The 12247-nt window shown below is 40.1% G+C and overlaps 1 protein-coding gene across 1 annotated transcript in view; it reads left to right on the forward strand.

Moving 5' to 3' along the window:
• The window catches only part of LOC139723884 (inactive rhomboid protein 1-like), a 56153-nt gene that overhangs the window by 37546 nt on the left and 6360 nt on the right, over positions 1–12247 (forward strand). Inside the window, exons 4-10 of the mRNA XM_071635092.1 lie at positions 1014–1139; positions 3337–3589; positions 6020–6164; positions 8530–8796; positions 9519–9633; positions 10040–10114; positions 11825–11986. Coding sequence (XP_071491193.1) covers positions 1014–1139; positions 3337–3589; positions 6020–6164; positions 8530–8796; positions 9519–9633; positions 10040–10114; positions 11825–11986 — 1143 coding nt within the window. The remainder of the gene's footprint in view (positions 1–1013; positions 1140–3336; positions 3590–6019; positions 6165–8529; positions 8797–9518; positions 9634–10039; positions 10115–11824; positions 11987–12247) is intronic.

A 12247-nucleotide genomic window follows, 5' to 3' on the forward strand; every position in this document is an offset into this window, starting at 1 on the left:
ACAAAGGAAAGCAATCATGCAAGTTTGCATGGTTTCTTTTTGACGTTGTTTGATAAAATGATAAAGAAGCAGAGATGTGTCTGGTCAGTTTGCTGACCAGTGTTTGTAGCATGTGGACAGTCTGGCTAGGGGACAGAGAGGCCAAGGAGGCATCGTCTGCACCTTTCTCCTCTGGGTGAGATTTTGTCCTGGAGGGTGATTTGACCTGTCTTCCAGCCCTCTCTGTGGAGCTGAAATTTAAAGTCACGGTTCTGTCACTGTTACAGCGGCACCTCGATTGATATGGAGTTATGACATATCTAGATGGTGAGAGGATGACTTGGGTGAGCTAACAGTTGGTGATGATGTCAGAGATGTTCTCGTTTGAATGCTACTCTTGCTGGGGATGACAGTGTTGGTTTCATTGATGTCTGTATAATAACGATGATGATGGTGGTAATGTTGGTGGTGAGGGTGAAAATGGTGGTAGTGATGATGAAGATGATGTTGGTGTTGATGATGATGTTCATGCCATTGCTGGTGGTGATTATATTACAGGTGTTGATGATGAAGTGAGGGTGGTATCGACAGATGATGATGATGATGATGATGATGATGATGATGATGATGATGATGATGATGATGATGATGATGGAGAAGATGATGATGATGACGTCATGATGATGATGTTGTTGACGATGATGATGATGATGATGATGATCATGATGATGATGATCATGATGATGATGATGAGGAGGAGGAGATGGAGGATAATAGAGTGATGATGTTGGTGAAGATGATGTAGAAGGATGAATTAGTAACAATGTTGATTGTGATGATGGGAGCTGTAATGCTGACCATAAACTGGTATCAGTAAAGATAGCACGAACTATAGATTGGTGATGGCGATATTGGAAGATTAAGTGATGATGCTGCTGATGACACTGATAGATGACAAACTGGTATGTATTTTCATCTTTTTCCATCCTCCATTCCTCCCTGTCTCCCTCTTGGTGCCCATCCCTCCACAGCAGCATCAACCCAAGGTTCAGCAGAGACCACCCCTCATTCACAGCAGAAGCTTTGCTCCGGCGAGCATGATCTTCGACTACGAAGATGACGAAGAAGTTGATCCAACGCAATTTTTTTCTCCGGGAGTGGTAAGTTCTCATGACAGTTGAAAGGGGGAAAATTGAAAGTATCCTGCTATATAGGAAATCTGTAAATGGTAATATAGACACGATTGAGGATGTCAAAACAATAACCATGATTGGCAGAACGATGTGATAAAGTATGATCATACCTAAATTCATTTCAAAATTCAGTGTTTTCAAAGAGCATAGTTACATGAGGATTAAACCAATACATGTTTTAGACCTTTTTAGTCTGAATTTTTTAAGTTGAATTGAAAGGGAGTAGTGACTCAATGATAGTATGAATACTACAATGAGAAATTAAGAATTCAAAATGGAGAAGGCAATTATTGTTCGATGAATATTGTTTTGTCAAAAGATCAGTGTTTATGTACTGTGGAGCAACACTTTTTTTTCTGCATTGTTTGTGGTTTTTATCGCATGATGTCTGAATGGGAATTTGTTTTTGCTTGATTTGTGCTTTTACATTTTGTGTTTTCTTTCTTTTCAATGTTCACTCTGAAAATGACAGAATTGTTTATGAGGCACTACATTCATTTTCTTGGCTATTGATATAACAATGGGGTTCTTAGATACTGTTTGGAAAGTTTGTTTTTATCCAAGTAGTCTTCTGTAATGTTACATATTTTGTCAAAAAGTTTTGATATACAAAATGGATGTAGTGTCTCATCTTTAGACAAATGTAGCTTATGAAAATGTACATGTATATATTTCAGTTGTGTAATTTTTCATAGGCCATGATACATGCATTTGGTGATGTTTTGTCTTTTGTACATGTATTTAATTTTTGTTGATGAGTATAATTTTGATCTTGCCATGTCTGCATGTGTTTTGAATTACTTTTGGATATCTAGGTTTAATTGTGATGAAACACCTTTTTATATGTGCATGTTAATATGATTTTCTCATTTTATATATGCATTATGTTATAAAGGGATTGGGTTGGGTTTTTTTGTTTTGTTTTGTTTTTTGGACATTGATATTTAATCTGTTTGTTTGAACATGCTGAATAGCTGAGTGAGTTAATATCACCTGCTAGTAAAGTTGGGTTTCATCATCCTGAAGTTGGTTATATCCCTTGAAATGTGATTTTACCTTTGCAGTGGGTATACCATAGTTCCTCTTCTTTTATTGTCAGTTCATATGATTTTTGAATGATGCTTGCAGTGGTTTGCATGACTTTATGTTTTTGCATTTTGCTTCCTTACTCTCCCTGTCCACCTCCCCTCTACCTTCTACCCCTCTCCCTCTCCCCTCTCCCCTTTCCCCTCTCCCCTACCTTCTACCCTTCCACTGTTTTTCGTCTCTGCCCCACCCTTATATCCCAACACCTCTCCACCCCTCTATCCATATACATTCCTATTCTTCTACCCCTCTACTCCTCTCTATGTCTCTGTATCCCTATACCCCTTATATGCCCCCCACCCTTCTTTCCCTCAACCCTTTGCCATCCACTCCTCCACCCCTCTGTCTTCTACCACTCTACTCTTCCACTCCTCTATCTTTATACCCCTCTACCCCTCTACCCCTACACCTGCTATACCCTCTATCCCTACACCTGCTACACCCTCTATCCCTCTTCCCTGTCACCCATCTACCCCTCTGCCCCTATATTACTCTATCCCTATTATTCCTCTCTACCCCTCCATCCTTACACCCCCATCCTTCTTCCCCTTTCTTCCCCTCAACCCTTCTACCCCTACACCCCGACAATCTCTTTCTCTTCCCCTCTACAATGCTACCTCTCTCACCCTTTATTCATCTACGCCTCTTTCCCTCAATCCCTTGCCCCTCTACGACCCCACCCTTTCTTCCTCTGGTTCCTATTATGTCACCATTGGTTTCAACCATTCCATCCTACTTTTGTTGAATTTCTTACTTTATTCTTCCAATCCTCATTTCATCCACCTGTTGCTGTAATGTTCCTATCCTTCCTCCTCCTCCTCCTCCTCCTCCGCCTCCTCCTTCCCCTCCTTCTCCTTTTTGTTCCTCTCCTAATCTTCCTTCCCTGTTCACCCATCCCTGCCTTCCATGGCATCCTCTTCTGGTACCTCATCTTTCTCTTTCTCTTCCCTTCCATGCCCCTCCTTTACCTCCACCTTACCTCTCTTCTCCCCTGCCCATTCCTCTCCCATCTCCTTTCTGCTTTCCTCTCCTCCTCCCCTCCCTCATCCCTTTCCCCTCTATCTTCTCTCACCCCTAGCTTTCCGACGACCTCAATGATGAGGTTTTCTTTGACTTCTCACCGAAGGCACAGCGAAGAGCCCCTCCGCCATCTTCTCAGCCGCCCCCTCCCCCTCCCCAAGTGGCACGGCTGGAGTCTACGACGGATGAGGCCAGCGAGTACGAAGAGATCAAGGACCGGCCGCCCCCGGAAGAAGAGGAGAGGCTCCGGGAACTGCCACGCCTCCCTTACACAGATGAGCGACTCGCCGGAGTAGACGAGCAAGACTTTGGTAGGGATGCGTGGATGATACCACCAGAAGCCCTCTGCCTGAGGAGCTCTCTCATCCCGTGTTTACATCCTCTTTTCACCCCCCTTTCTCTTCAGTGACCGATCTCCCACTGTTACCATTAAAGCCAGACCATTAGGATTTCCCCATGCAGTACTTTGGCTGTAAAATGTCGGACACAAGACCATCAGCGATACTCGTACCTGTGGAAGAGCCCCATCAGCAGAGGTTAATGATGCCGTAATGGTCATGATCTATCCCTCAGGATGAATGATATATGATGGCTGGAGTATTTTACCATTTTATTTTACTGACTTTTCTTACGCTCACTTAATGTGTTCCACAGAGTTCAGCCAAAAAGCAGTATGGATAAAAACAAAAACATTGACTAAAGCCAGATTTCAGGGATATAAACCCTCCTGAACTTGAGGTTTCTTTGTCCTTTTTTTTTTCTTCTTTTTCAAGAGAGTGCCATACAAATTTGCTGTTATACAAAGGAAGATATATTGGGACTTTTCTTTTTAGTAAACCTGCAGCAAATGCCAGGGTTGGATCCCCTGAGTTTAATCACCTTTCTAATAGTGTTTTCAGACCATTGCCTTTCTGTATAACCTCCAATTCTGTTCCTTCAATGGACTCCAAAGAAAGTGATATTTGCACGCCACCCACATTTATTATGGGGATTTATGCCCCTGGGAAAAGAGAGGCCCTTAGTTTTAATGTCATAAAGATGTCATGTGATTGTGTCTTTTTGTATGGGTGTGTAAACCAATTGACCAACCAACCAACCAACCCACCAACCAACCAACCACCAAACAAACAAACAAACAAACAAACAAACAAACAAACAAACAAACAAACAAACAAACAAACAAACAAACAAACAAACAAACTAGGAATCGCAGGGATGGTGATAATGCATTGAGACATATGAAATTAACTACATATGGTAAATCTTTGAAATCTAACCTCAAAATTTTAGGAGTGTTACTGTGCACACTGTATGAGGATGAAAACCTTATGCAATGCTGAAAAATTAAATCCAAATTAAATGAGTAATTCAAAATGGAAAAAAGAAAAGGAAATAGGATAGATTTTATGGATTCTTGGAGGACAGTTTTCCATCAACATGCAGCTAGTTCCCTCATAAAAATAATGCTGCAACTCATTTAATACATGCATCATGGCGGCCTTGAGATGGCAAAACAACGTATGTTGAAAATTCATGAAAATTGACTCAGTCACATATTTCAGCTTATTTTAGCATAATCTAACTCTTGACCAAATCTTGAAATCGGAACCCATTCTGTTACCGAGATATGACGCTCCCTCCCTGTGGGAATTGTTCAAACTTTGTTGGCAAAACAACGTAAGTAGCGATACACTTGCCCCTGCTCAACACACATCAGGCATAGTCGTGGCAAAACAATGTATAGTGTTTTGCCATCTAGGCCTACATGTTTACGCAGTAATAGGCTGCGCGTGGCTGCAGAAGCACGCGCATACAGTGTACCATGTATGACGTTGTAGGACATTATACATGCACCAGTGATCGAGACGTATGTTGTTTTGCCATAGCAATAGCAATAACGTGGTTATGTTAAGACGGCAAAACAATGTATGTTTTGATTAAATGCAAATTATACTTAAAAATAAAGGGTCTAGTGATATCAATTCACATTCACTGTATTACTGATACTGTTGGTCCTTCTAGGGTAAGATTTGAAGTGTTTAACAAAAACAGAAAAAGAGCTGTAGGTTTGCGAAACTTCAAACTCAATTGACTGGAAATAATGTTGGATGTAGATACGTTGTTTTGCCATCTCAAGGCCGAGGGATAGGGATGAGAGAGATATTATGTCTGGTTGTCTGTGAAGCCATTAACATGGTTACCCATGGATACTGTCTGTTTGGCTACTTAAACTTGCATTGGCCAGCGCAAAGGATGTACCAATTTGGGCTTGTTTTTGTAAGCGAGGCTAACAAGACACAGATTGATGGGAAATATTGCAAGTGAGAAAAACAGTGAAGATCTGGCACACTCCCAGAATTGGCAGGAAAATGGATGATATAAGAGATGTTTGAGGGGAAAGAAGAGACATAAACATTGCATGGACAGATTTTTTTTTTTTTTTATGTGGGGGGGGGGGAGGGGAGCGAGGCAAGGTAAAAATATGGTGCTAATTCCCAAGTACTGAAGTTGTGTTACTGATTCAGTGAAGAATATGAAATACTCCTACAGCCTCATAATCTATATTGACCATTACAGCAACAACAACAATGGCAAAATGACCATGAATGCAATTTGCTTAATACCATTTGACAACCTGTTTGTGCACAATGTCTGACATTTCTGGGCATGGGGGTTTTACTTTATTTTTATTTATTTATTTATTTTTTTTTTGTCACCCTAAGCTCCAAGATCCGGCAAAGAGGGCTACCTCCCCCCTTACAGAGATGCCTACCCGGAGGACGATGACATGTATGCCATGCCAGATCTCCCGGACGTCCACCGAAAGGGGCGAACGGCCGGCGATCAACTGGACTCGAGGACGAACAGCGTCCTGGCAGACATGATGTAAGTGCACACTTGAATGATAGTCTGTCTGGCTTCAGACACCTGCATGCGTAGAGGCATTTTGAGTCTTACTCCTGACTCCTTGAGTTCTAAATACAGAGCAGAAAGTCTGAGATTGTGCTGAACTTTGAAAAATAGAGGCTTGTCTTTGTAGGATGTCTTTTAACAACTACTTGAACATAATCCATATTTAGTGGTATATAAATGTTTTAACAGGAGAGGTAATACATTGAATTGGAAATGACTGGAAAAAGACTAGCTGCTCTCCTGTTGTTGCATTTTTTTTTTTTTTTTAATGTCTCTCTGCTGGACTATTAGTGTAGTGGTCACATTTCACAACATGTGACAGCCGTTGCTGGCCTATCCCCCTCCCCCTCCCCACAAACAGGGTGACCTGGTATCGTTCGTGATTTAATGATTGTGCTTAAACGGATGTGGTCTCTCTTCAAGATATTTCCATGAATAATCATGCTGGGAGGAAAGACCTTCTGAGGCTAGTGTTATGACTCTTGAGAACTTCCTGTTTTCCTGTGTGGAAAATTAGAGATGAGGTGAATCTTAAATCTCTCCTTGGAGTATTTCATGGCCTGTCTGGAGATATTACTTCACTATTTCCATCACTAAAGTTTCTTGCTTCATTTAAGGATTTATGTGTGTTGAAAAGGTGATACACAATGACCCCTATCCCCATCACAATATCCTGTTATTTCCTCACCAGGAGATATAAATATGTTTTTGCTTCTATATTGCAAAACCAGCAAATAGTTGTTAGGAGTTTAAGATTTATTTTTTTTTTAGATCAGATTTTGACAAAAGTGTTTATCAGCTGTGAGAGGAATATTAGATGTTCCCTACTGACAGAAGTGATAGACTGACCAGTCTCTTGGATCGCTGCCTTAAAAAAAAAATATATATATATATATGCCTTGAAGATTTGCAGCCATTGAAGTACCCTAAGTTACTCTGAAATGCATTGCATACAAAAGAAGAATCAAAATTCCATGGGAACCAAAATGTAGAGGGATTATCACATTGTCCTGACAATTGGTAATATATTTTGATTTGATTGGAATTTATTTCCACTTTGTGTTCACAAGAACAAAAAGCAAACATAATTGAGTTACAATGATAATACAACAACAGTTGTCCTTTTGACATACCAAAAATAATCAAAACACACATTTTGTAAACATAAACATTTGCAACAAATAGCACGAGTGATGATTGCCTTGGCTGTTATTTTTTTCTGTGAAGTTTTTTATGTACACTGTCACATTCCTCATTGGTAAATGTGGATCTGAGCAATGTCAGACTGAAGAAGAAAAAATACACATATCCACCAATTTTGTGAATATTCATATTTGCTTCCATCCTTTCGATTAGATTATTAAAAAATGAAATAAGACGGGAAAAATCATTGTCGTTCTTTCAAAACATGGATTTTTTGAGGTAGCCAGGGAATTAACAGCAGCATTATTTTTTTAGCTTATGTGATAAAAGGCAGTAGGTGTGTCTGCATGCCCTGCCCTGGCATGTGTTGTTAAAATGTTGATAATTTTTTTTTCTTTATCAGTTCTAATCAGTTTTCTTTTCAGCTCACTTTTCTGGTTCTTTTTATGTTGTTGCTTGTTTATCATGTCCACATGTATCTGCTTTTAACTATGAATTCTTTCTATAGTACAGCTTTGCCTCTTTTTAATAGTCAACAGTGGAACAGACAGAACATGTAGCTCTACAAATTATTTAACCTGTTGAGGACAGTTTGATTTTGCCAAAACACGCATTTCCCGTAGACACCTGCCCGAGTATACGCAGGACTCGTCCTCAACGAGTTAATATCGCTACACATATGCTTTCCAATGAGCCTTTATAATGTTTACATCGTGCAAGAGTTTTCCTGCCAGTGCCCTGTAACAGAGAGAAATTCTTTGTGGAGAGCCAATTTTTGTTTTATTTCCATTTTTGCCCCCTTGGAGGTCAGCAAACATAACATGTGACATGCAGGATAGTAAAGTTGTTTACATCATCAGTGTTCGAGGATTATTGAAAGTTATCTGTGCTTTTCCGTGGGATGCGGTCCTCATTGCTGCCAGTGAAAGTAATTTTTGCAAACTGCCCTCATCACTTTCCACCATCACTTCAGTTGTTTCAGTCTATTTTTTAATTTTACTTGATTTGGACAGTGCATGCAGTTTGCAGAGACAACTAGATTGAATTAAAGTTTCAAATTTCTCTTTCAGTGTTGAATTGCTTTTTCTCTGGATGTTATCAGTTACACAGTTGAGTTGCAAACATCTTTATATCATAATCAGGGAATCAAACCTTCTTTTCATGCTTGCAATTTCATACTCGTCTATCTTGTCAGACCAACGGGTATCGGCTGGCGCAAGCCAAAGACAGAGGACCGATTCAAGATTCCTCCCATCGTGCCAGTGCCAGACGACCTTCCGGACGGCGGCAAGCCGCTGCGGCGCACCAAGATTCGTGGCAAGGTTATGGAGATGGCATTCGACAATGCCGACCGGCGCGAGCTGGGCAAGGGGCTGGTGGGCCGGGTGCTCAACCGGCGGTACCGATCCCGTCGTATGGACAGTTATGTCAAGAAGCAGATGGAGGAGATCGAAGACCATAGGTGAGGGGTTGCCATGACAACATGATTGGTGAGGGAGATGAAGGCCAGGGGTTGAAGACAGTGATACAACAGAAATGTCAAGATCAGTGATGAGTCGTTGCCATGACAACAATTCATTACAAGGGAATGGCTGAATACAAGGCAAAGGGGGTAATAAATGAGAATGAGATTAAGATTGCTGAGTCACAGAAAATTGTTGTCATGGAAACATACAATGTAAGTGTTAGAGGAGTTTGAAGAAGGGGTAATGGGGGCAATTGGAGTGACAATGAGGGATCAAGCAGTTAACATAACGATGTTGTAGTAGGAGGGTTGCTGAAAAGAAGTGGGGATGAACAAGAAATTTACATTTTTGCAATATTTCCCTGGTTCTTTGTCATAAACTCTTCTTGTCTTTATCTTTCTAATCATACCCTAGAATTTTGACTCTGGCCTTTTTGAGTGTTCAAAACTAATTTGCCCAGCTTTCATGACATTGATCTTGGAGAAAATTGGTAGCACTTCAAAAGGCTGTGTCTTTATTCCAAAAGTGAGGATTTTGAAGATGCCGCCACAGTCTACAAAAATGTATAATCTCTTTGATTTTGTATCTGTGTTTTTGAAAGAATTTCTGATTATTTCTTGCCGGAGAGAAAAAAGACATATAAATGGAAACCAGATAATCAGAGTTTGAAAAGTTATTTATGTTTTCTCCCACTCTCCTTTCCACTCTTCCTGCACAGTCGGCCGTACTTCACATATTGGGTGACCACAGTCCAGATCGCCATTATGATAGTGTCTATTGCCTTTTACGGCTTTGCGCCCATCGGCTTCAGCTACACACAGAAGACTGATCTAGTAAGTGTGGCTTCCCTCATTCATACAATATATGGTGAATTGTTGTACTTGCATTACATTGTGTGTGTGTGTGTGTGTGTGTACAGTATGCTTAGCAACTGGACTTACACGTACTGTAGTCCATTAGAGCTAGTTAAAAGTGGGCTAGACCAACAAAGTGGTCATTTGGCATATGGGTCTCTTGTGACCATTCTGTGTGTCAGTCTGTGTGTGTGAGTGGGTGTGTGTGCATATGTGTCAGCATGTGTGAGAGTGTGTGTGTGGGGTTTTTTTTGTGTGTGTGAGTTTGTCTGTTAGCCATTACCATGCCCAGCTGTTATTTTATTACCTTGTGTATGCATTGTTAGATCCTCAGTACAGAAGTCTTGTTTAAAGTCGACTTCCATCCTTTCTATGCTTTCTACAGGTATTACAATCCAACCTTGTGGTAGAGGCAGTTGGTTACATGGAGCCTGATAACTTCTGGATAGGTCCACGGCCGGTGAGTGCACTTTCTTTCTGTCATTGCTGAAGATTTCTAGTCTGTTTTATTGATAAACTTTGAAGAATTCTTTCTTTGTTTTGTTTTGCAGTCAATCATATTTTTCCCACAATCTTGCAGTGTGGTAGGTTATTTGTATTCTTCTTCATCATCATCATCATCATCATCATCAATATCATCATTATCACCATCGTCATCACCGTTATCATCTTTATCATCACCTTCACCATGACCAGGAATATAAGAATATATGAAGAGTTTGTTTGCAAAAACAGATAAGTCCATATCTGCCAAATGGAGATATTTGCGATTAAAGGTCAAGAAAAATAAAGAGAATAATAAGAAAATTGTTGCTTCTTTTGACCATAACTTCAAAAATGTACCTTTATATGTAGTGACCAATATATCATTTAAAAGGTATTATTTTGTACTATATGACAGAGACCTTACTTCAAAATCTTTAAAAATGGACTTATCGGTTTTTGCAAACAAACTCTTCATATGATTTTTTTTCTTTTTTTTTCTTTTTTGTTGTTGTAATTTTGAAGTGGTTCAAGAAACAGACACAATAAAGAAGAAGTTCTAAAGTGAATTTCATTCTGTTTGCTGTTTCCAGGGGTGTCATGTTTTATTCACTTTTCTGAGTATCAAACAATTGCTGTTCTTGTTACAGGTTGTTGAATATATGTATGTCCCAGCACAATTCCTAATGAAACGTGATATTGCATCAATCCACAATGACGTCAAAAGGCAAGCTGCGATTGCTGTTCTACATATCTTTACAAAAGATAGCACAGCTGGCCAGTTTTACGGTTTCCTCTGGAAGCCATATGCCAAGAACTAGACCTAGATCTCACACTGCTGAAGTAATTTGCAGCAATATCGTGTCACAAGTAGACCCATATTTAGCTCCTAATATGGCTTCATGTAGTCAAATAATCTCTCTTATCCTTGTGCCTCTCAAATAACTCACATTTTTCTTAAAGAAAAAGGATTATCTCTAACAAATAAGCAAAAAAGGAGTGGCCTCGTGTCATCTCATTTTGCCTTTCACACTCAGAAGTTGACTAAACTGTACACGCTGATATTTTTGTGTACAGATATTTTCACAGATAGCAGTTGATGGGACTTTTTTGCAGTTCTCTGTCAATTTCTGCTCTTTGGTCTTCTCATTATTATGATATTCACACGAAGAAAGAATAATACAAATGTTCACAAGAACGAGGGACTTTTATTCAAACATTGCTCGAAATGAGATCAAATCAGAAGAAAAGGTGTGAGTATTCCAAGGCTTTGAGCAGGGACCTGTATAGTACTAGTATTAACATATCTGTGGCATCGGGGCTCTCGTACTAGTAGTCACTTGATATTCCAGTGCTAGTGTGCTGGTCTGGATCATATCCCACCATGTATGCATGCTTTACTGTGCAGTCAGAAAGCTTCTGCAAGAATTGCGAAGATACTGTTTTTGTACTGAAATGTTCACAGTTTTAATTTTGCAAATTTCACAGATAGGCTCTCAATCACGAAAATAACAACGTACGAAAATATAGACAAAAATGAAAACAACAATTTCCCCGGCACGTACAAATTGGTGTACTTCTGCGCCAGTCTCCAGGACAATGGAACCATTGACTCACTTTGATTTAAATTTTTAAATGTTTTATCCCATATGATCTCTCACTCACAAATCGTGTCTCACTGCCACAGGCTGACCTGATCCACCTGGGGGCCAAATACTCACCGTGCATGCACAGAGACGAGCAGGTCGCCCTCAAGATCGAGGCCAAGAAGGCGGAGGAGAACGTCACGGGGTGCTGTATACGAACCGACGAATCGGGATGCGTGCAAACCACTCAGGAAGAATGTTCGGTTAGTAGGCTCCGTCGACAACAAAGTTGCTGTATTGATATTGAAGGGGGAAATAAAGCACTAAGTTTTTTCCTCCTAAAGTCCTGTAGAAGACACCTTGCCATATGGCTTGTTGAATACTTAAACATACTCCAACATTGTTCTTTATCAAGATATAATGAGGAGATTAGTATTTTTTTTTTACATAGATTTGGAATTTTCTTTCTTTTACCTGTACCTTCAGGCAGTATTGCGGTGCATAGGTCACATTCAGCTGTTATG

This window comes from Diadema antillarum, unplaced genomic scaffold (genome assembly GCF_040938485.1).
Source record: "Diadema antillarum isolate AM-2024a unplaced genomic scaffold, OU_Dant_1.0 scf00000201, whole genome shotgun sequence".
In the NCBI taxonomy this organism is placed as follows: domain Eukaryota; kingdom Metazoa; phylum Echinodermata; class Echinoidea; order Diadematoida; family Diadematidae; genus Diadema; species Diadema antillarum.